Here is a 25,878-nt window from a genome sequence, read left to right as displayed (position 1 = left end):
TTCACCCTGCTCACCGAACAGCGGTCGGTGGCTTTCATGTTTAATGACAAACAAAGGGGGAAAATCAAGAATGACAAAATACTCAGGTGGAGGATCAAACTATCCACGTTCGACTATGATATTATGTACAGGCCGGGAGCCCTTAATGAACCCCCAGACGCCCTATCGCGGGGAATGTGTGCCAGCATTCATACGGACAAATTACAGGGTCTCCACAACGACCTCTGTCACCCAGGGGTCACCCGACTATACCATTTTATAAAGTCCCGCAATCTGCCCCACTCCATCGAGGTGGTCAGGGCAATGACCAGAGCCTGCCGCATCTGTGCGGAATGCAAGCCTCGTTTCTACAGGCCTGACCGTGCACACCTTATCAAAGGCACACGGCCATTCGAGCGCCTAAGTCTAGACTTCAAGGGACCCCTTCCCTCTGCCGACCGTAACGTATACTTCCTCAATATCATTGATGAATATTCCCGCTTCCCCTTCGCCATTCCCTGCCCAGACATGACCAGTGCCACGGTCATCAAGTGTCCCTGTAATCTATTCTGCATGTTTGGCATGCCGAACTACATACACAGCAATAGGGGGACGTCATTCATGAGTGACGAGCTGCGCCAGTTCTTGCTCTCGAAGGGGATAGCCACTAGCAGAACCACTAGCTACAACCCCCGGGGTAATGGGCAAGTGGAAAGGGAGAATGCTACTGTTTGGAAGGCTGTCACGTTAGCCTTAAAGTCAAAAGGCCTTCCGACCTCCCGTTGGCAGGAAGTCCTCCCAGACGTGCTCCACTCCATAAGGTCTCTGTTATGTACTGCCACTAACGCTACCCCTCACGAAAAGATTTTCGTTTTCCCCCGGAAATCCACCTCGGGCATATCTCTACCCGCGTGGCTGACGTCTCCGGGGACAGTACTATTGTGGAAGCACGTGGGAGGCCATAAAACGGACCCCCTTGTGGAAAAGGTACAGCTCCTCCATGCTAACCCTCAGTACGCCTATATCGAATACTCTGACGGGTGAGAGGACACTGTTTCCATAAAAGACCTCGCTCCCTCGGGGAGCGGAGAGAACGATGGGAGACTACCCGATGAAGACCTACACTACAAAGAGACAGGACGCCCAGAGGTATCAATACCCAACTTTAACCTGGAAGACACTGCGGAGGCCCGGACAGCAGAGGAACCAGAATCCACTCCCCTAGAGGCACCCCAACCGGCTTTGCGCCGATCACTGAGAACTGCAAAACCTCCTGACAGACTCACTTATACCAACTTTTAAGAAACATCACCCCGATGGACTAAATCTATAGAAGGGGTGAATGTAATGAAATCTGTTTGTCTTGATCCTGTATTCGTTTTGCACTCATGTATATTACCCTCCCCCACTGTGTATAGTTTCACTTCCTCTTTCCCGACTAACCTGGGAGGTTCCAGGTCTTGGCTCTTGGCTCCGCCCCTGACTCCTCTTACATAAAGATCCCAGGATCTGTATGACTCATTCCTGTGAACCAGTCGGCGTGTTGAGATGTTAGCTCTGATCTTAGTGATTAAAAGCCAACTTGTTTAAGTCTATAACTTCTAGTTTTGTGGTTATTGAAGGCCCATCAGCCAGAAAATAAACTATTTTTAAAAAAGAGATTAGATTGTTGCTTGAAAAAGAGCAATGTAAGGGAATGGTAGCATAGTGGTTCTGTTACTGTTCTGTAATCCAGTCGGCCTGGACTAATCATCTGGTAGACGCGAGTTCAAATCCCACCACGGCAGCAGTAGAATTTAAATTCAATTAAATAAATCTGCAATAAAAAGCGAGTAATGGTACCATGAAATGACCAGATCGTCGTAAAAGCCCATCTGGTTCACTAATGCCCCTTTAGGGAAGGAACTCTGCCGTCCTTACCTGGTCTAGCCGATATATGACTTCAGACCCACAGCAAAGTGGTTGACTCTTAACTGCCCTCTGAAATGCCCTAGCAAGCCACTCAGTTGTAACAAACCACTACAAGAAACAATAAGAATAAAACCGGACAGACCATGCGGCATCGACCTTGGCAACAGCGTCGGACAGGACTACGGCACACCCAGCCCAGTTGACCCTGCAACGTTCTCCTCATTAACATCTGGAGACTTGTGCCAAAATTGGGAGCGCTGTCCCACAGTCGAGTCAAGCAACAGCCTGACACAGTCATACTCACAAAATCATACCTTTCAGCCAATGTCCCAGACTCCTCCATCACCATCCCTGGGTATGTCCTGTCCTACAGGCAGGATAGACCCACCAGAGGTGGCACAGTGGTATACAGTCAGGAAGGAGTGGCCCTGGGAGTCCTCAACTATGACTCCGGACCCCATTAAGTCTCAGGGCAGCAGCTCAAACATGGTAAGGAAACTGCCTGCTGATTACCACCTACCGCCCTCCCTCAGCTGATGAATCAGTACTCCTCCATGTTGAACACCAGTTGGAAGAAGCACTGAGGGTAGTGAGGGCACAGCATGTACTCTGGGTGGGGGACTTCAGTGTTCACCACCAAGAGTGGCTAGGTAGCACCACTACTGACCGAGCTGGCTGAGTCCTGAAGGACATAACTGCTAGACTGGACCTGCGGCAGGTGGCGAGAGAACCAACATGAGGGAAAAACCAACTTGACCTCGTCCTCACCAATCTACCTGTCGCAGATGCATCTGTCCATGACAGTATTGGTAGCAGTGACCACCGTACAGTCCTTGTGGAGACGAAGTCCCATCTTCACACTGAGGACACCCTCCACCGTGCTAAATAGGATAGATTCAGAACAGACCTAACAGCTCAAAATTAGGCATCCATGAGGTGCTGTGGGCCATCAGCAGCAGCAGCAGAATTGTATTCCGCCACAATCTGTAACCTCATGGCCTGGCATATCCCTCACTCTACCATTACCATCAAGCCAGGCGATCAACCCTGGTTCAATGAGGAGTGTAGAAGCAGCACCAAGCATACCTAAAAATGAGGTGCCAACCTGGGGAAGCTGCAACCCAGGACTACATGCATGCTAATCAGCAGAAGCAGCATGCTTTAGACAGAGCTAAGCGATCCCACAACCAACAGATCAGATCAAAGCTCTGCAGTCCTGCCACATCCAGTCATGAATGGTGGTGGACAATTAAACAACTGATGGGAGGAGGAGGCTCCATGAACATCCCCATCCTCAATGATGGCGGAGCCCAGCAAGCGAGTGCAAAAGACAAGGCTGAAGCGTTTGCAACCATCTTCAGCCAGAAGTGCCGAGTGGATGATCTATATCGGCCTACTCCCGAGGTCCCCACCATCACAGAAGCCAGTCTTGAGCCAATTCGATTCACTCCATGTGTTATCAAGAAACGGCTGAGCGCACTGGATACAGCAAAGGCCATCGGCTCCGACAATATCCCAGCTGTTGTGCTGAAGACTTGTGCTCCAGAACTAGCCGTGCCTCTAGCCAAGCTGTTTCAGTACAGCTATAACACTGGCATCTATCCGACAATGTGGAAAACTGCCCAGGTATGTCCTGTCCACAAAAAGCAGGACAAATCCAGTCTGGGCAATTACTGCCCCATCAGCAAAGTGATGATAGCACTGTCAATGACACCTTCCAAGGGCACTTACCAATAATCTGCTCAACGATGCTCAGTTTGGGTTCCACCAGGACCACTCGGCTCTAGACCTCATTACAGCCTTGGTTCAAAAATGGACAAAAGGGTTGAATTCCAGAGGTGAGGCGAGAGTGACTGCCCTTGACATCAACGCAGCATTTGACTGAGTGTGGCATTAAGGAGCCCTACTAAAATTGAAGTCAATGGGAATCGGGGAAAACTCTCCACTGGCTGGAGTAATACTTAGCACAAAGGAAGATGGCTGTGGTTGTTGGAGGCCAATCATCTCAGCCCCAGGACATTGCAGGAGTTCCTCAGGGCAGTGTCCTGGGCCAAACCATCTTCAGCTGCTTCATCAATGACCTTCCCTCCATCATAAGGTCAGAAGTGGGGATGTTCGCTGATGATTGCAGTGTTCAGTTCCATTCACAATTCCTCAAATAATGAAGCAGTCTATGTCCGCATGCAAGACCTGGACGACATTCAAGCTTGGGCTGATAAGTGGCAAGTAACATTTGCGCCACATAAATGCCAGGCAATGACCATCTCCAACAAGAGAGCATCTAACCACCGTCCCTTGACATTCAACGGCATTACCATCGCCGAATCCCCCAACATCAACACCCTGGGGGTCACCATTGACCAGAAACTTAACTGGACCAGCCACATATATACTGTGGCTACTAGAGCAGGTCAGAGGCTGGGCATTCTGCGGCGAGTGTCTCACCTCCTGACTTCCCAAAGCCTTTCCACCATCTGCAAGGCACAAGTCGGGAGTGTGATGGAATACTCTACACTTGCCTGGATGAGTGCAGCTGCAATAACACTCAAGAAGCTCGACACCATCCAGGACTAAGCAGCCCACTTGGTTGGCACCCCATCCACCACCTTAAACATTCACTCCCTCCAGCACCAGCGCAACGTGGATGCAGTGCGTACCATCTACAAGATACACTGCAGCAACTCGCCAAGGTTTCTTCGGCAGCAGCTCCCAAACCTGCGGCCACTACCACCTAGACGGACAAGAGCAGCAGGCGCATGGGAACACCAACACCTCCAAGTTCCCCTCCAAGTCACACATGTAAGATTCGCGAAATTTTCATTAAATAATCACGTAGGAAAGTAGGGTTAATAAAACAGCTTTATTGACCAAAAGAAGCTTTTACAGAGAAACCTTTGATAAAAGGGCACACAAAATGGCCACCAGACCTCGTGACCAGCTTCTGGGACCATTTGAATTTCTGTTACTGCAAGCCAGACAGGCTTGTGGATTGAGGACATTAAAAGCCCGCGAAAACCAGTTTCGGGAAGCCGAAACTCATGGAACTGAGTATACATATTGATTAGATTACAAGTACAGGACAGATTTGGGTGGCAGGATGAGACCCATCAAGAAATGGGCGGACAATTGAACGAACGCTTTAACCCATTACACTGTACAAAGAGAAGCCGTTTAACAGCCATCCAGGGCAATCTCCAGACCGATCAATATACAAACCAAGTTACGGTAACAAAGCAAAGACATTATCGGCCCAGGAAGGCCAGTTCAGCTATCACCGACTCCCGTTATGAAAACAAAACACCCCTGCAGAGAGTTCTGCCCGCCAAAATTATTACAAAGACAGGACTATGATTTGGCGGGAGATAAGAATGTTCCAAAAGGGTATAACTGTGGATTAAGTAAAGTCCATCAGTGAGTTCTCCATCGGTACGCTTCGGGACAGACTCCATCGGAACCAAGCAGCAGTTCGGTTCGGACCGTGTTCGGTGTTCGGCCAGGCAAGGCCCGGCCACGACGAGAGGATGACGAGAAGATTTCGGCTTGGAAGCCAGCTCGGCCAGGCAAGGCCCGGCCACGACGGGAAGACGACGAGGGAGGCCCGGGTACTTTTGTCGGGAGATCATCGACGACCCAGGTCGGAGTAGAAGACCCTCAGGGCCCAGGTACTCCAATCAGAAGGACAATTATGACTGTATAAAGAGTCATCGGGAGATCATCGACGACCCAGGGCCCGGTACTCCAGTTCGTCAACATCACATCGGCGAGCGCTCATCGCAGGAGAACCAAGAGGAAAACAAGCTGCGCCAGAAGCTTCCAAACCCCCGTGACGACGGAAAGCTGTGTCGAAAGGCTGCAAAGCCTTTTTCACAATTTGTAAAGTGGTGAGCATGATCCCGAGTCCCTCAAATCGAAACTTAGTTAGGTCAAGGGGAGGGGGTTAAGGGTAATTGTAATGTGTTACCCCTTTTTCGATGTGCCGTGTGTTCCCCATTTCTATAGAGTTAAGTTTATAGATGTGTGCATGCTTGTAGTTGCTTTAATCTGGGCATATGACATGTATTTTATAATGCTGCAAACTGTTCAATAAAGGCATCTATTTCGTGCTATTCGACCTGGTCTATTGAGTTTTTCTGCACTACAGCTCCCTGCACCTAAGTCCAAGGTCTAGGACCATAGGGGCGAGTGGGTTGAACCACTCACGGGTAATTATTGCAAGAAGCCTGGCAGGGGACCAGAGCAAGCAAGAGAAACCCCCTACAGAGATGGCGACCGCGGCAGGACCTTGGCAGCAGGAATGTAGTGTTTTAGATCAAGGTCTGAATAAACGAAATGTGATGGATGAGAGAATAGCGGATTATGTTTTTGGGAAGGTAAACCTTACAAAACAGTGGATATCCGACCTATTAAGAGATAGGCGCCCGCTAGACGCAGCCATCAAGTGGACAGAAAGCAAAGAGCACAAAAGATCTGTAGAAAAAGCGGTCTGGCTGATGTGCTACAAGAAGCAAGTCCAGCTTTTTGACCAAGTCGTTGTAGCACAGACGGCCCAGATCAAAGGGTTACTAGCAGAAGTAGAGGAAAAGGTTGCGGGAGGAAAGAGACGGATTGCATCGCTCAACGCGCTGAATCAGGAACGCCACTCCGTAACCAATCGCCATGAGACCAAGATAGATTACTTGGAGTGTCAGGTCACTGAGGCCAAGACCAGTGAAGGAAGAATGAGAGACAGGTGTGTCCGCCTAGCTCAGCAGGTAAAGGCACAGGAGAGTATTCTGGGAGCTAGAGCAGCGTACAAGATGGCCATCGAGGATAGGTCTGAGAACACCGACCATAGCGCTTGCCAAAGGGAGCTAGAGGACCTGAGAACGGCCCTAGCAAAGGCAAACGGCTTGGTGTGTCTCATAAACCCACCAGCGAGCCAGCTACAGTTAGCCAGGGAATCCAAAAGACCGATTCCGCGAGAGGCAGTTGGGGTACCAACCACCAAGCCCTCGGCACCTCCCAGCTATAATGAGTCTTGGGTTGCGGGGGAGGAAACGGTGGAGTTAGTCGAAGAGATTCCTGAGGTAGAGCAACCCCAGGTAGTAGGGTCGAAGCCGGCACCGATGTGTCCCGCTCGACACCGGAGGCTCGGTCCGGACGAAGGCAATGGCGATGACGGACCCCTCGTGAATCAGATCGTAATGCCCCACAGCGCACAACAGCTAAGGGCAATGATAAGCCACATCCCAAAACTCTCCGAGTCAGGAGATCCCTCCGTCCATTTTAGGGACGTGGAGCAGACCGCAGCAGTTAATGACTGCGACAGGAGAGAGCAGTCCAGAATGCTGCTGTTCTCCCTGGACAGATCGATCCTCCAGTGTCTCTCTGACGAGAGCAAGAGAGGGCATAGGGAGTATGAGGTTTTACGGGACGAGATCATGGAGGTTATGGGGGAAAATGACGGAAGTCCGTTCCTCCGATTGGATAGGACGGTACAGCTAGAGGGAGAGCCCCCACGGGTTTTCGCCGGAAGGTTGTGGCCAGTGTATCGGCGCAGCTGCCCGGGCGGGCCGGCCCGAGACGGGCTGGACGCTGGTCAAAGGGCTCATTGGCTCCGGTGCCTGGTCACCAATTGCTTGCCACAGGTGAGGGAGCAGGCCAAAACATGGTTTGACCCCAATAACCCCCGCACCACGGAGGAGATAGTACTTGATCAGCTCACGATAGGTTACAGGAACAGCAGGAGTAAGGAAGTGCCTCCCCCGAAGGGAAAGGTGCATGAGGTGAGGCCTGCAGCTCCTGTTAAAAAGGAATGGCATCAGGAGGGGAATCGCCCTCCCCAAGCCAAGAATAGTTGTTACGGGTGTGGGAAGGAAGGTCACTGGCGCCAGGACTGTAAAAATCCCTGGAAGGATTTAAAGGGAAAAGCTCCCTCAGCCCCAGCCCATCCGGGAGAAAGGAGCCAATGTGTCGATCCATCCCGATGCGATCGAGTCAGTTTTAGAGGCAATGCGGTCTCTAATGACCTCGCAGGGGAAGGTGGCAGTCGCCAACGGCCCTGATGCTCCCCCAGCCCCAACCGCAGCGCCCCAATGACTAAAGCCCGCGCAGCCCGTCTACCTGTGTCCGCTCCGATATGACGCCTGGAGAAGACCCCTTGTGGAGATGGAGGTAGAGAAGGAAAAGGGTAGTTACATGTTGGATACGGGGGCATCATGTACCGTGATCCACACAACTAAACCTTTTGCCTCACCTCTGTCTACCCAGGCTCCATTCTCATTAGCGGGTTTCACAGGCAAAGAACAGGCTGCCGCGTTCTCCATCCCGCTCTCCATTCATTTGGGAGCACTCCACATCACATGGACGTGTATCCTGATGAAGTGGAACGAGGGGGGTGGTAAAGGCATCCTCGGGTCTGATTTCTTGGTGGAACACGGGATCCTCGTGGACCTTAGAAATCACTGTCTCTGGGGAGCCGAGAATGGGTTAGGCAAGGTAGTCGTGATCCCAGGGAAGGGAGAAAAGGGGACCCTGTGCACCATGAAGCCGTCAGGAGGTTACGACCTCGAGCTTATGGTCGCGGACGTCCCAACGGACTTGCAAGCGTTTGTGTCGGACAATCTGACCGCGTTTGCCACCCACAAGCACGACTGTGGGAGGGTCACCGGGTTTGAGGTCAGCGTAGACGGGGACCCCATGATCCGACCCCAAAAGCAGTATAACTTCCCCAAGGAAGCAGAACCCGACATGGAGACAGCAATATCTTCATTGGTGCAGCAGGGCGTGTTGAGGCCGATAGCCACTCACGTGAACTCCCCATTATGGCCGGTAAGGAAGCCGGACAATTCATGGAGGGCCACGGTGGACTACAGAGTCCTCAACAGTAACATCCCAGCCTGCGCGCCCACGGTAGCAGCAGTTGCCGACCTAATAGGGAGTATTCCAGCATCCGCGACCACTTTCACGGTGCTGGATATCTCGAACGGTTTTTGATCCATTCCGTTGCGGTGGGAGGATCAGTACAAGTTTGCCTTTACTTTTAAAGGGCAACAGTACACTTGGAACTGCTTGCCACAGGGTTTTCACAACAGCCCCAGCATTTTCCATCAGTGCATGGCAGGAAGTTTAAAGGAATTTAGCCAGCCCAATCAGATAGTGCAGTATGTGGACGACTTGCTCCTGTTCACGGATTCAAGGGAGGAGCACGGCCCACTATTAGCCGAATTATTGGAGCTACTGGAAAGGAAGGGTTTTAAAGTAAACCCAAAGAAAGCACGGATCGGCCAGCAGGAGGTGAAATTCCTGGGTCTGACCATCCGCGCTGGGGAAAGAGCCATAGATAAGGCTAGGCGGGAATCGGTGCAAGATTTGCCGATTCCTAACACAGTAACGGGTGTGAGGTCCTTTTTGGGACTGACCAGGTACTGCAGAGACTTCATCGAGGACTATGCAGCCACAGCAGCCCCGCTACTCCGACTCTTACACAAGGGAGTCGAGTGGTCTTGGGACGAGGGTTGTCAGGCAGCATTCGAGAAGTTGAAAAGGGACCTGCAGACTGCGCCAGCCCTAGGGGCCATAGATGGGGGAGAGGAGTTTTTCCTGGAAGTAGCCGCCAGTGGAGACAGCCTGAGTGCCGTGCTGCTCCAGGAGCGACACGGCAAGCTGAGGCCGGTGGTCTACTCCTCCAGGGTGCTTACGGATGTGGAGAGGAGTTTTTCCAATTGCGAACGGCATCTCCTGGCCACGCATTGGGCTGTGAACAGATCAGCGGTCTTCACAGGAACCTCTCCCATCACTCTCCTCACCCACCACACACCCACAAAGATGCTTCTGGATGGAAGGATTAAGGATGGGACCGTAAGCAGTGCTCGGATTGCGCGCTGGACCCTCCTCCTTTCCCAGATGGATCTCAAGGTTAAAGGTCTTTGCGAGCCGAAGCTCGCGGCCAACCTGGTATATCCCGGAACAGCCCATCGGTGTTCCGTCGAAGGGGTATGGGAGGTCAACATAGGTTTACGGGCCGGGATACACCCCACAGGCCGCGAGATCTACGTAGACGGTTCTAGCACAGTATCTGCTGGCGAACGACTCACAGGGTGTGGAGTTTATGACCCTGCGGCAAACATTGCCCTGGCGATTAAGCTCCCCAGCACTATGAGCGCACAGCAGGCTGAACTGCCCGCGGTGGCGTACGTGGTTACCCACCCCGAGATTTTCCCAACCCCATACACGATTTGCTCAGACAGCATGTTCACCTGCAATTCGTGTACAGAGTACCTCGCCATCTGGTCCCGACGCGGATATACCTCCGCGGACGGACGACCTTTAACAGTTAAGCCCTTGCTGGAAAAGATCCTGGCAGCAGTGGGGGAGGAAGGGGAAGTGTTCATCCACAAGGTGAAGGCTCATTCCACCACAGAACCCCGCAGTCAGGGTAACCAGCAGGCGGATGCGCTAGCCAGGGAGGGTGCCCGCAACGGCATTTTCTGGGACCCCTATGGACCCGGACCCGTGGCAGCGATCCGAGGCAGGGAGGGGACTCCAGGGAACACAGTGGTGACACCGCCCCTAGACCTAAAGACTGTCCAAACTCTGCATCCCGCCCTGAAAACAGTCCTCAATGTTATTGCTGAGGGCAAGCAGGTAGAGGGTCCGTACAGTACGGCAGCCCTCTCCGTCAAGGAAGGCATGTTGTTCCGGGAGGAACAGTGGGTTGTGCCGCAGCAGCACCGGAGGGAATTCCTTCAACTGGCCCATGAGGGTCCAGGGGCAGGACACCCCGGGCCTGAGGTTACCTGGCAACGGGTAGAGCAGGCGGGATGGTGGCCGGGACTTCGAGACGATGTCCACGAGTTCTGTACAAGCTGTCTTGTGTGCGCTGCAAACAACCCAGACCCCCAGAAAAGGAAGGTGCCCATGGGGCACATCAGGAGGGTAGAGGGACCATGGCAGTCGATACAGGTCGACTACATAGGGCCCCTGCCCACCGCCCAGGGAGGCTATAAGTACTGCCTTGTCCTGGTGGATGTGTTTACCAAGTGGGTAGAAGCCTTCCCGTGTAGAACAGCTACGGCGCTGGGTACTGCCAGGATCTTGGTCCGGGAAGTGTTCTCACGGTGGGGGCTCCCCCGGTTTGTGGAGTCCGACCGAGGGAGTCATTTCACCGGCCAAGTGATGCAGAACACCCTCATGCTCTTGGGCATTGAAGGGAAGTGGCACGTAGCGCACAATCCCCAGTCATCCGGGATTGTTGAACGCATGAACCGGACCCTCAAGGAAAAGCTGAGGAAAGAGGCAATAGGCTCGCCCCAGAAGTGGGCGGAGATCCTGCCTCTAGTCCTCATGGGGATCCGGGCCAGCCAGTCCAAAAGTACGGGGTACTCCCCGCACGAGTTAATGACTGGAAGGATCATGCGAACACCCACCCATGTACTAGCCCCGGTGCTCACTGAGGGCCAGCTCCAAGAGGTGAATCAGGACAAGTTCGTCCAAACCCTTTTGGAGCGCCTGAAACAGGTTTATGAGCAAGCGGCTGGGAACATGGGGAGACAGCATCAGGGCAATTGACTGTTGCTGGAACCCCGTAAGAAGCAAGAGTGGGAAGTCGGAGACCAGGTCATGGTTAGGAACTATGCCCGAGTAGGGAGTCCAGAACCACTGTACATGGGGCCCTACAGCATTGTAGACAAGGCCAGCCCCATGGTGTACGCAGTGAAGGTGCCCCGACGTACTAAATGGTTTCACATTAACCAGTGTAAACTGTTTAAGCCGGGTGCACAAGGGCCAACAACAGGGGCCAGGTCTGAGGACAGAAATCCTCAGCCTGAGACGGAGTCACAGACCACACAGGCTGGAACTGTAGCCTGCGTGAGGGGAGGAGTCATCCCATTGGAGTGGGAGGTCTCCCCGTTAGTTTGGGATTCGGACGAGGAAGAGCCCGAACAGCTCGACCCCGCCCCTGAACCGATCACGGAGGAGGAGGAGTCGGAGGACGAAGGTCTCGCCCCCGACTCGAGCTTAGGGGAGGTAGGGATTGGGGGCGGAGACTCACCACCTGTGGGGACAGGTGGGGTGGAGTCGGATGCCACGGATCCCAGCCCCAGGGGGGTGGAGCCTGAGGGAAGGGAGCCGGAGCCAGCAGCTGTGGTGGGACCACAGGCTGCGACGGTGAAGGTCCCGATCCCCGGTCCGTTAGCCCTGGGAGCCTCGCCCAAGGCGCCCCCTGGTAGGTCGGCTCGGACGCCTCAGCCTAGAAAGTTTTGGTCAGATTCTCCTTACTTCCCCCAACCTCGATCCAGGGTAGCCCAGGAAAGACACGATTCCCGTTCAGCAGCGACAGGCTGCGGGGGATCAAAGCCGAAGGTCAGTGCAGCCCCGCCACAGGGAGCGGCACGCTGCAACCCTCACAGGAATTAGGTAGGCCGCCCGAAGGAGGGCGGCGCTGTACATAAGTTTTAGGTGAACATAAGTTTAGGTAATGATAAGTTAAGTTAAGTAATTTTAATGTTAGTTTAAGGCATGTAAAGTTTAAGAGGATGGGGATGTTTTAAAAGGTAGTTTTCGAAGTCTGCCCAGTATGTGTGTTTGTTTGGAAGCGGGGTCAGGGGACCCGAGCGTCCGTTTAATTAGGCCAGCGCCTATTGGGAGCCTGGCTACATCATCTTATCGGTTGCAGAAACCAGGAATACAATGGAGAGGATTCTCGTGGTGCTCGCGGCGATCGGGTGCGGGCTGGCCTACCGAGGCCGCACCAAGGACGTCGTCGTGTTCGGATGCTCCGGGGACACAGCCCCCATCGCAACGGATGGGACGGGGAAGCGAGAGGTTGAGGAAACCGCCACCTACTTCCACCAAGGGAGATGGCCAGGATGGCTGGGGTCGAATTCTACAGAATACTCCAGCAAATCCGGGTTTGCCTACCAAGAGACTTCGTTACTGTGCCCTCGGGTGAGGATCATCGCACCCAGAGACAGCGTTACCGTGGGAAAGAGGATCTGTTTGGTGTGTAATGGGAACGTACCGCTAAGTAGATGGTGGTGGCTTCGAAAGCTGGGAAAGAATATGAAGAACTCTACAATCGAGTGGGAGCGACTGGGTAACAATACCCATCGGACAATTACGGGGACTCACGGACAATTACGTGTGTGTTGGGACAAGTGGCGGGAACCAGATGAAGGGATATATGTCTGCATGTGGGGTTCAAAGTACGTTTGCCCCAAAGGCATATCCATCTTTTTCCAGAGGCAGTGGCAGGATGAAGGGAAAGGGATGAGGTGGGACGTCAGCACCCGGGCGTGCGGAGTCCCATTCTCCCCGATTCCGGTAAACGCCACTGAACTCATCACCCGCCCACGCAAGCCCCTGCCCACGATTCCGGTAGCACTAGCCCAGAAGGAAGGGTGCCCCACCACCACAAAGGGACCCGGGAACGGTTTAGTATTGGTACCCACCGGTCAGATGCTGTACCAAGGGGTACACTACGCGGTGGCCTCAGTGATTTTAAACCTCACTGAGGTACGATTGCCGGAGTGGTGTCCCAAGGAAACGGAGCAATTGTACCAGGTCCTGTTAACCAGGATGTTCAGACAATTTTATGAATTTGACTTTGCCGACATCGACAAAGCCAAATTGTACACCACACCACAGGAAGTTTTGGATCGGGTAGGGAGGCAAAGAAGGGGTACTGTAAATGACATTTTCACTGCTTTTAGTACCGGGACGTCTGTTGTCAACGCTCTAGACAACATGGAGCTGCAGACACAGATTAATGGTCTAAAGGCCCAGTTAAGGAACATACTGACAAACGAAAATAAGGTAGTGGGTTCTGAGCTACATGAGGACCAGGCCATGACACTACACTTAAAAGAAATAATCGCTGAGCTGGAGAAACACGCTAGAACGGTAAATGCACTCATTAGGGAGGATCGGAATGCGTCCGATCAGGCTGCACAGAATGAGGCTTGTGTGCTATACGGGGCGTGGTTACTGGGCGAGGGCCACAGTAATCTGGAGGATTTAAAACAAGGTTTGGTCCCGTCCTGGATCAGCAATAAGCACTTGCAAGCGCTCCACCCTTTTGAGAACGCATTAAGTCCGTGCCAGCTCAGACTAGCTGCAGAGGAGTACCCAGTCCCAGTGGACTGTGGACGCTCGAATCACACTATCATGGGAATACTGGTGAGGATGCCGGTGTTGGGTCCCACAGCAAAACCCACCCCGGTATACAGGGTGGAGAACATTGGAGTCATTCAGGGGGGTGCGCACATTCGTTACGCAGTGGTCCCGCCTTATGTCATCAGATGGGAGCGTACGATGACAGGCACCGACCTCTCGGGGTGTCGAAGCCGGGGAGCACACATCATCCTGTGTCCCCAGCACTTGAACGCCTTTTTAAAACCACAGTGCGGGTTCAGAGCCGCTAGCGCGAAGCCGGTAAATTGCACCATGGAGGCAATGGCAAAGGACCATGTGCCCCCGCAGGTGGCATATATCGGAGGTGGTACATATTGTGTTACCACTGCAGCGCCTCACTACCATCACGGACAGCACGGGTGGTGTCCGGTCAGTGACAGCAGTTTCTGTTTCAAACCCAGGGCTGAAGTTCAAGTGGCACAACAGCGAATTGTCCCCATTCCTGTACCTTCCACTGTTCACCTCACTGTAAAAGAGAATTTCACGGATTTGTAGCGATTCGTTGCGCATTTTGGTTATGTCATTCCCCCTCTCCCCGAACACCTCACCAAGATTTTAAAAGCCGTAATAATCTCACAGAAGCATTTTTACACACTAGAGCAGAAGACATTGGAGATAGGGAAAGACATAGTCACCCCACCATGGTGGGACCTGTTCACTAATATAGAGATCCCGCCCTGGATTAGAATAGCATCCCACATCTTAGTAGTGTGTCAGGTTTTGATTGTAATATATTTACTGTTCGTGCATTGCAAGAGAGGCACACGCCTCCAGAGGCACGAGAACACAGGAGAATGGAGAGAACGCTATGTACGAGTGGGTGAAGAGACCCCCGCTTAGGCTGCTATGTATTAAAGGATAAAGCGTCCCTCCACTCTTGGTTTTGGTTACTATATGATTTAAGTGTATGAATACTGTTAGGTTATAACCGTTGATTGGTTTTTCTATTTTTGATTAACAAAATGTGTATGCAGGTGGTGTAAGGGGTATCGGCCCCTTCACATCTGAAAGATGAATGTGTTATAGTTTGAGGTAGTACTGCCTATGGTTGTCCAACTGTACACAATGTCATTTTTCTGAAATGGGAACTGCATGTGTCATGGGGGTTATAGGTAGTTAATTACCAGGAATGTTTGGATGTGAGGAATCAGGGAAAATTTGCTCACCAAGGGTTATTGATACTTTAAGCAAGCTATCAGTATCACAGGAGGGACTGTAAGATTCGCAAAATTTTCATTAAATAATCACGTAGGAAAGTAGGGTTAAGAAAACAGCTTTATTGACCAAAAGAAGCTTTTACAGAGAAACCTTTGATAAAAGGGCACACAAAATGGCCACCAGACCTCGTGACCAGCTTCTGGGACCATTTGAATTTCTGTTACTGCAAGCCAGACAGGCTTGTGGATTGAGGACATTAAAAGCCCGCGAAAACCAGTTTCGGGAAGCCGAAACTCATGGAACTGAGTATACATATTGATTAGATTACAAGTACAGGACAGATTTGGGTGGCAGGATGAGACCCATCAAGAAATGGGCAGACAATTGAACGAACGCTTAAGCCCATTACACTGTACAAAGAGAAGCCATTTAACAGCCATCCAGGGCAATCTCCAGACCGATCAATATACAAACCAAGTTACGGTAACAAAGCAAAGACATTATCGGCCCAGGAAGGCCAGTTCAGCTATCACCGGCTCCCGTTATGAAGACAAAACACCCCTGCAGAGAGTTCTGCCCGCCAAAATTATTACAAAGACAGGACTATGATTTGGCAGGAGATAAGAATGTTCCAAAAGGGTATAACTGTGGATTAAGTAAAGTCCATCAGTGAGTTCTCCATCGGAACCAAGCAGCACTTCGGTTCAGACCGTGTTCGGTGTTCGGCCAGGCAAGGCCCGGCCACGACGAGAGGACGAGAAGATTTCGGCTTGGAAGCCAGCTCGGCCAGGCAAGGCCCGGCCACGACGGGAAGACGACGAGGGAAGCCCGGGTACTTTTGTCGGGAGATCATCGACGACCCAGGCTGGAGGAGAAGACCCTCAGGGCCCAGGTACTCCAATCAGAAGGACAATTATGACTGTATAAAGAGTCATCGGGAGATCATCGACGACCCAGGGCCCGGTACTCCAGTTCGTGAACATCACATCGGCGAGCGCTCATCGCAGGAGAACCAAGAGGAAAACAAGCTGTGCCAGAAGCTTCCAAAGCCACGTGACGACGGAAAGCTGTGTCGAAAGGCTGCAAAGCCTTTTTCGCAATTCTTAAAGTGGTGAGCATGATCCCGAGTCCCTCAAATCGAAACTTAGTTAGGTCAAGGGGAGGGGGTTAAGGGTAATTGCAAGGGGAGGGGGTTAAGGGTAATTGTAATGTGTTACCCCTTTTTCGATGTGCCGTGTGTTCCCCATTTCTATAGAGTTAAGTTTATAGATGTGTGCATGCTTGTAGTTGCTTTAATCTCTGCATATGACATGTATTTTATAATGCTGCAAACTGTTCAATAAAGGCATCCATTTCGTGCTATTCGACCTGGTCTGTTGAGTTTTTCTGCACTACAGCTCCCTGCACCTAAGTCCAAGGTCTAGGACCGTAGGGGCGAGTGGGTCGAACCACTCACGGGTAATTATTGCAAGAAGCCTGGCAGGAGACCAGAGCAAGCAAGAGAAACCCCCTACACACACCATCCTGACTTAGAAATATATTGCCGTTCCTTCATCGTTGCTGGGTCAAAATCCTGGAAATCACTCCCTAATAGCACTATGGGAATACCTTCACCACACGGACTGCAGCGGTTCAAGAAGGTGGCTCACCACCAGCTGCTCAAGGGCAATTAAGGATGGGCAATAAATGCTGGCTTTGCCAACGATGCCCACATCCCATGAATAAAAAAATTGTGGTGCTGTTGAAAATTGGGGGGAGATGATTGGGCCTTTTCTTGTTGGGAAACGGTCATTACCCAGCTCATATGCAACAACAACTTGCATTTACATAGCACCTTTAATGTAATAAAGCATTATGCAATGCGGATATTACCTGCCACTTGGCAACCTGAGCCTGGATGTTGTCCAGCTGTAGGCTGCATCATAAGAAATAGGAGCAGGAGTAGGCCACTCGGCTCTTTGAGCCTGTTCTGCCATTCAATAAGATCATGGCTGATCTTCTACCTCATCTCCACTTTCCTGCACAGACCCCATAACCCTTGATCCCTTAATATTCAAAAATCTATCGATCTCTGTCTTGAATATACTTAACGACTGAGCCTCAACAGCCCTCTTAGGTAGAAAATTCCAAAGATTCACCACCCTCTGAGTCATTATTGGCAGAGTTGCGAATGAAGCTGAACCCTGCAGAATCACCAATAAACAACCGCACTCCAGACCTTATAACGGAGGGAAGGTCATGGATGAAGCATCTGAAGATGGTTGGGCTAAGGACATTTCCCCAAGGAACTCATGCAGCAATATCCTGAAGCTGTGATGATTTATATTGCATGATGACTAGAGATCTCTTTCATCAACAGCAAGAGGCATATGTGTACATGGTATGACAATATAGAGCAGTACTGACAAGATGCTTAAAAATTTAATTCAATCTTTTATATAAGGCAAATAGTTTAATCTTAATGTTTCAAGTAAGACTCATCAGTTCTGATCAATATTTACATGTGAAGCCATGGTGTGGAGATGCCGGAGTTGGACTGGGGTGGACAAATGTAAGAAGTCACACAACACCAGGTTATAGTCCAACAGCTTTATTTGAAATCTTGTGATTTCAAATAAAGCTGTTGGACTATAACCTGGTGTTGTGTGACTTCTTACATGTGAAGCAACAGTGTGTCTTATAGGAACTGACTGATGCAATATATTTCCTGTATTTTCTATTTTTATTTAAACATTAAAGCTGCCTATGTTGGGGAAATGAGATTTTTGATGAAAGAGGGGGGTCTCTCTCCCTTCCCAAGAGTGTCATGCATAAAAAATAGGCAACTTTTTTTTAAGCCAAAAGGAATGAGACTTGATAGGCCTGTACGGTTACACAAACACGATCGGTAAAGGGAACCTATACACTGAATAATAGATACATAGGAGTGATCGCAAGTCTGCTGTGAAGGGGTTGAGGGAGAGATGACATGGTAAACCACAAGAGCTGATTACAATGGTTAATGTATCCAAGATCAGATTTCAGCCTCATTCAAAATATACACTTCCATCAAGTAATGTACATCGAGTCTGCAGCACCTAGTTTGAGATTCCCCACAAGCGGAAACCTTTTCTCTACATTTACAATATCAACCCCCTTCCTAATTTTAAAGGCCTGTATTAGGTCACCCCTCAGCCTTCTCTTTTCTAGAGAAAAGCACCACAGCCTGTTCAGTCTTTCCTGATAGTTATAACCTCTCCGTTCTAGTATCATCCTTGTAAATCATTTTTTGCACCTTCTCCAGGGCCTCTATATCCCTTTCATGATTTCTGACCTTAAATCAGTTAGGTCTGAGTTGTAAGTTTATGGTGTCTGCCAAAGACGCAGAAGTATGCGGCAGCATTTACACGTTAACCTTACGAGTAGCCGAATACAGATATATTTTCAACAACAACTCTGAACCACATCATTTCTGACACAGTTAAGATTTCATTACAGTAATTGTGAAAATAATAAATTACATGAAGCTAAACTGTGATTGCAGATATCCCAAAATATCTAAAGAATCCATGAATTTTTTTCTTGCCCTTCCTAAAGTTTGCCAATGCATGCCTTGTACAATACTATGGAGCAACGTACTACCCATGGGAGTGAAAGTCAGATAGACCATAAGAGGAGAGTAGTAGTAAGAAATGCAGTAGTCATGGCACAGGCAGCCTTTCTTGCAGTCATGCCGTGGACTCCCAAGACTCTTATGAGTAGTATGTTTCCATCCTGGTGCAGGATAAAGGACATAAAATAGGTAGAAAAACTTCTGGGAAGGGAGAGAGAGCAGCTAAAAGTCATGGTACCAATTATATCGAGTAAATGAGAACCCTATGTGGGTGTAGATTTCTTTGCAGCTGGACTTGGAGACTCTTAAACATGGGTGACAAGATTCCATGCGTCAGACATCTGGCTGACCAGAAAAAGAAAAAAGGTTGCCAACCCCTACAACATCCCATAAAAAAACTCCAGGACTTTCAGCTGCCTGGACCCCAAGGTCTGGGCTTCCCTCCCTAAACCTCTCCTCATTTAAGATGCTTCTTAAAACCTACCACTTTGATCAAGCATTTGGTCATCTGTCCTGATATCTCCTTCTGTGGCTCGGTGTCAAATTTTGATCGATAATGCTCGCGAAGCACCTTGGGATGTTTTACTACGTTAAAGGCGCTATATAAATGCAAGTTGTTGTTGTATCACTCATTATGCGAAGAACTCCCTGAATCAGTCCTAAATTTGGCTTGTGCCAGTTTGAACTTGGGGCTCCTTATCCTACCATCATTGCTTCCCCTGAAGTGCTACTTCACTTTATGTTCTGGTACTGTAAAGTTACACACCCTCACTCATCATATTCTCCATTTTCACATTGTCTGTCACACAGTAGAAGGACAACATCAACAAAGAACCAATTCTGTAAACCTACCACAATGATTTTCTGGGTCTTACCCAGTTGGTTGGAAAAAGATATTGAGAGAGTGTGGTGAGAATATAATAGCTCCTTTGTACAGTTATTGGATAAGTTACAAATGCTTAATGTGAAGATGAAAGTTCAGCTTATCGTCCACACAAATCAAATCACTAAACCTTCACAAAGATTAGCAAGGCGATTTCTCAGTTGCAGCGAATAAACAGCGAGATTTTGTGCAAGGCAAAACTCTTAATACATTTTAAGCAGCATATCAAAAGACTCTAAGGTCAGTTCATGTTTTAGTACCACGCAGTGTCTCTAAGCAACAAGATAAGACCAAGACTCATTTAGCTACTGTTATGTGGGAGCCTTGCAGTTCAGAGCGGGGCCTTTCCATGAACCGAGAACAAAAAGAAAACTTTTTCATGTGTTATTGTGAATTACAGATAAAAGCTAATAAACAATTTAAACCAAAGACCCCAATCTCCAGGGGAAAAAATCCTGTAAAGAAATCATAGCTGACATACAAGTGTGTTATTTTTTTCTAAAACTTCTGCAATTAGTAGATCTCTGTGTTGTCCACTTGGCTGTTAACCAGCTGGCTCAGATGGACTGTTTTTAATAAACAAACTGCATATGCAGAAGTTGAAATGAAAATAAAAACACCAATTGTGCTTTTACACTTTTAGAAGTGTGCACAATGCGTCGGCCACTGTTGAGGCCAGTGTGTGTGCAGCCCTGTTTTGTTTCTGCTGTTCCAATTTTCTTAAGCACGCAGTTTAGCTTTCATACCAAAGGATAGGCTGCTCACCCACTATGATTTGATAGTTGGCATAGAGGGCGGGGGGGGCAAATGTTCATTTCTTCTGCACTGCCTGGAGTTCCATGATGTAGCTGGCAGTATTTGGAAGGGGAAAAGTATCATTCTGGTCATTTAAAAGGGAGTCCAGGTGATTTCTGATTTAAGATGAAATGTCCAGTTCTTGAAGATTCTCTCAAAATTTCTTTGGTACCTAAGAGTTTCTCAAAGCCGGCAGTGACCGATAGATGCTCCATTGAATTCAGTGTGCATCAGCAGGGGAACAAATGATGAACTAGGACAGGCAACAAAACGTCATACCTCAGTGTCTCTGCCTACCCAAAATGAAGCAGGATGAAAAGAAAATGCCAGCTGACACATGAATTTTTTTTTCAAAAAATAGATTGTACTTTAGAAAGGGAAGTACCAGACTAAGTCCATTAGAGAATCTAATCAATATAATATTCCATTATTTCCTACAACAGTGACTACACTTCAAAAGTACTTCATTAGCTTTAAAGTGCTTTGGGAGCTCCTGAGGTTGTGAAAAGCACTATATAAATGCAAATCTTTTTGTTTTGATTTTGTTTCAGATAGGTGCCCAGATGGCTCAAGCTGGTTCATCAGTGAGTAGTTGAGCTATATGGATATGTTTGATCACTGGTCTGTGCTGAATTGGTTAATTTCAGCCCTAACCAGCCAGTTAGGGAGAGAAAGATCAGTCCGGGTTCCTGCTCCAGATTATTACCCTGCAAGCCCTGTGTGCGCGCGGGTATGTGAAGGTTGGACGAGGGCAGGATCAGGCTAAGCTGGAATGCCATTCTATGGACAAATAGTCTGCCAACACTCGTAGACAAGATGCACAGATGAAAGTTGGTAACTTGAGCAAGGTACTGGAGGGCAATCAGTGCTCACAGAACCATACCCCAGGAGTCAACACCTTCAGGAGAGAAAATTGGCACTGCTCCAGAGGGCAAACTGGAAGGCCAGGGTCACGCTTAAGTTGACTAGTAAGAATTCAACATTCACCTGGGTGATGACCTAACCAGTTATTTTGGTCACGGTCACCAACTCATTAAGACAATCAAGCAAGCTCCCAGACCATAATTACCAATGACACATCGCCAGAGGCACTGAACTAAATCCCCCCTCATCTCTGGTTATAAATCTCGAGGAAAAAAACTGTAAAAGATAATTTCCATCTATCAAGCCAGTCCTAAAAGGTAACCCTTTAATAATCCTGTCCAACAAAGATTATTTCATCACCCTTTGACATTTTTAATACTCTGCCTCTAATGCCTTCCTAAGCGTGCTTAGCCCTTATGACCCCATCCAATTTGGCATAATCGACAGAAAGTTTGATCCTCAAAATCATTAATCTATATTGATAACAGCCATGGACCCAAAACCTATTCTTGCAGTATCTCGCTAGTCACATATATTACACGGAAACAGGGCATTCGGCCAAACTGGTCTCTGCTCCACACGAGCCTCCACCCACCCCTCTTCATCTATCCCGGTCAGCATATCCTTCTATTCCTTTCTCCCTCATGTCCTTATCTAGCTTCCCCATAAATGCATCCTATTTGCCTCAACTATTCCATGTGGTAGTGAGTTCCACATTGTAATCACTCTCTGGGTAAAGAAGTTTCTCCTGAATTCCCTCCTTCATAGGCAGTCCCTCGGAACCGAGGATGACTTGCTTCCACACTAAAAAGGAGTTCTCAGGTGACTGATGAGTCCAATGCGGGACCTACAGTCTCTGTCACAGGTGGGGCAGACGGTGGTTGAAGGGGCGGGTGGGGTGCTTGGGTTGACGTGCGCTCCTTGCGCTTGCTCCCGGCGAAGAGACTTGAGGTGTTCGGCGCCTTCCCGGATGCTTCTCCTCCACTTTGTGCGGTCTTGGGCCAGGGATTCCCAGGTGTCGGTGGGGATGTTGCACTTTTTCAAGGAGGCTTTGAGGGTGTCCTTGAAACATTTCCCCAGCCCACCTGAATTCCCTATTGGATTAGTGACCATCTTATATTTATGGCCCCTAGTTTTAGTCTTCCCCACAGGTGGAAACATCTTCTCTACGTCTATCCTACCAAACCTCTTCATAATTTTAAAGATCTCTAACCAGGTCACCCCTCAGCCTTCTCTTTTCTAGAGAATCTATATTTTTGGCAACGAAACAATCTTGCTATTGAGCATTCTGAATGTTCATTTAGAATTTTTTTTTTTGATATAACTGACAGCTCATCGTATTTTGCCCAGCTGTGCCAAAAAATTCCAATCGGTTAGTTTTGAACGTCATTGGTTTTGAACAAGGTGAGCGCGCAATTCAATGGTACAGGTGTAAATAGTGCACGGTGTGCTTCCCACAGAATCAATTAGTATACTGTTGTGTCACAGGAATGAAAGCATTTGTAAACAGCTAATAAGATCAAAGTGAAGTGCTGTTTTTCCTTCCCTTTTCAACAACTTGTAAAGCATGCAATCATTAATTTAATGTACATTGTGCAGGAATCTGGCATATATAGTTTTATTTTACACATTATAGTCTACAGTCTATCTTCTCTTGTAATATCTTCATAGATGCTGTTTTAGTGCATTATTGATCCTACAAAATATTTTTAAAATTAAAATTGCTAACACAGGAGTGAGAGTCAGGAAAACTAACCGTGCTTTAAATTTTAAATGAGACAGTGTGCACAAAAAAAAACATTTGTCCCTTCCTCAGTTAAGAATACAAAAAGGTCAAAAATTACAGGTACTGCGTTTCAGTAAGTCCTTTTATTTTTCCAAAGTGCAAATTAAGTCATTTAGAATTAAAATGCAACATCTGAGTTATGTTTTAATGGGTACTATGAGGACTAACACTTAATACAAGGGCTCTAGCCATGTGTCTGTCATAGCCATTGTATAAACATCGTCAGACCAAGAGTCTCTGTGGAATTTAGCAGCTCCACTGTACCTGTATTACTATTGACAGTCTGAGATTATATATATATATTATATTTATATTATATATATATATAAAAAATAGACACAGTCTAACACGGGACACAGCAACAGTATGACACTCAGTGGCAGGAAGTTGTCACAATATATACCAGGAGTAAATCTCCACTGTGTAATGGTAAGAACTTATCCTACTGGCTAAGTCTAAGCTTGTTAGATACTGTTGTCGGCAATATTTAAATCGCATTGCCAGAACATGACAGAAGCACAAGGTTGTACAGTGTTAAATTTGGAAACCACAATGAAAATTCAAGTCCCCTTCCCCTCCCGCCAACATCAAGTAGTAGGTTAACGGCATCATATTTAAACCTGGTGGCCCTGCCATTTCATTCAATGTTCTCATCAACAACCAAACAAGTGTCTGTCCCAGTATTAGACATGTGGAAGAAGAGATGAAAAGATGTATTCACACACATTCACCGTAGCAAAACATGAGAATGCCTGATGTGGATCGCAACAGGACTACAAACCCTATAAAAAACAAGATTATTGCTTTATTGAAGCGTTTCTAAAGTTTGATTCTGTCTCTAAACTCCAAAAATGGAATTATATAGTCAAGTAATGATTTAAATCAATAAATGCATGATTAGTCTAGGGTTTTCTTGCTATTTTATATGTTCAACTGCACTTCAAATCTCTGATTTGGGGGGAAAAAAACTAATTAAGCCTTCACAAAAACAGCTCAAGCTCAGTTTGTTAGCATTTTGTGTGTGGTTTGCTATAATAGTCCGTCATAGGGTTTGTTATTCTAATCTGATCTCATTGTGAAACAATTTAGCCACAAAAATGACAAAAGAGAAAACAAAACGCAATGAGATTTTGGACATGTTAGAAAAGTTCAGACATGGAAACCACGTCGACTAATTTGAACACGGACTCTTGTGCCGAGATGATGAATATTTATAAACTCTGACTTGCTGTAATGTTTAACCTCATAATATCAAACCCACATGTGCTAAATCTAATTTTCCACTAAATACGTCATCTTGATAGAATTGGTTCATTTTGCCCTCTCTCAAATATGACCTGAATACCAGATCATGATATGTCTTTAACTTCACAGCTAATAATAAATATATTTTTCTTTGTATAGTACATAGACACACTATTTCATTAAGAAATCAAATGCCGTTTGATGGAAATTGTGAACTCAATGCTGCATTATGGGCCCGCACCAAATCAAAATAAATATTCACTCGTACGCCACAGTCACACCTGTTTTTAAACCGCACTCAGACTACATCCACCGCCAAGGACAGACAGACGTAGAAGACATTCAACATAGTGGTTTTGTTCATTGCAAATTATGGGATAAATTCATGCATCACAGGTTTTACAATTGTACATACTTTACATGATATATAAATCTTCTGTTAAAAGACAAGTTGTACTGATATTACCACATCTTACATCCTGAGAAGATTAACGCTTTGTGATTATATGCACTAAATTAGACATACAACCACATTACAACAAGTAACTGAAGAGTCGGAACATTTGGAAGGAACATGCTGAGATTGTGACTCGAGAATACTGAGATTGCTGCAAAGGGACTCCTGCGTCCCGTCCCGTCCCACTGTGTATGCCACTGTGTTTAAGAAGTCCTCTCCACATGTCAAGTCCCTGGACACGGCAAATCAGAACTGCGCAACCTGGTGAACGCTTCGCAAGCAGGTCAAGAGCTGATGATACGGGCTGCCAGGGGTCGCCACCATTTCGAAGACTGACTGGAAGGCACGGCGATCCAGCTCCTCATCAATCTGCTTTCTGTAGAAGTCCATGGCCAGCAAGCAGAAGAGGTTTACATCCACTTGTTCAGACTTACCCATTCGGCTGATAATGTGGGGCAGGCTGGGCGTACAGTTAAGAAATAATTTCATTGTAACCGTACTGCGATCTGTTCCGTAATGGCAATGGGGTCGGGTTTGATTTAGACCAGTTTCCTGACCTTCCCAACTAACCGGCCAATAACAATTCTAACTTCAAGCTCAAGCAGCAGCACACACTTTCCTTTAACTTCTACCTTTATATTTCACAAAACATTCACTCAATCTCTCATTACATTTTAGGTGCTAAAATCTCCAGAATTCAAATGCTTTGTGAATTAATACAGTGTGTAAACCTTAGCCTCTGATTCAGATGGTTGTGGGTTCAAATCCCACTCCAGAGACTTGAGCACATAATCCAGGCTGACACTCCAGTGCAGTACTGAGGGAGTGCTGCAATGTCGGAGGTGCTGTTTGTTGGATGAGACATTAAACCAAGGCTTCCCTCTCGGGAGAATGTAAAATATCCCATGTCACTATTTTGAAGAATAGCAGGGGTGTTCTCGCCGGTGTCCTGGGGCCGATATTTATCCCTCAACCAACATCATTAAAACAGATTGTCTGATCAATCATCACATTACTGTTTGTAGGAGCTTGCT

The 25,878-nt window shown here is 48.1% G+C and overlaps 1 protein-coding gene across 8 annotated transcripts in view; it reads right to left on the bottom strand.

Annotated features, from left to right (window-relative positions):
- Window positions 1-22,958: 22,958 nt before the first annotated feature.
- Window positions 22,959-25,878, bottom strand: part of htt (huntingtin) — a 256,421-nt gene continuing 253,501 nt past the window's right edge. For all 8 annotated transcript variants that reach the window (XM_085974744.1, XM_085975173.1, XM_085974896.1 and 5 more), the window contains one exon: window positions 22,959-25,304. In XM_085974744.1, the coding sequence (XP_085830870.1) occupies window positions 25,091-25,304 (214 nt within the window). In that variant the 3' untranslated portion in view covers window positions 22,959-25,090. The remainder of the gene's footprint in view (window positions 25,305-25,878) is intronic.

This window comes from Somniosus microcephalus, chromosome 1, assembly GCF_052327205.1.
Source record: "Somniosus microcephalus isolate GS21.2 chromosome 1, FLI_Smic_1.0, whole genome shotgun sequence".
Classification (NCBI taxonomy): Eukaryota; Metazoa; Chordata; class Chondrichthyes; order Squaliformes; family Somniosidae; genus Somniosus; species Somniosus microcephalus.
Note: the sequence above shows the minus strand (reverse complement) of the source record. Positions and strands in the feature narration are given on the sequence as shown.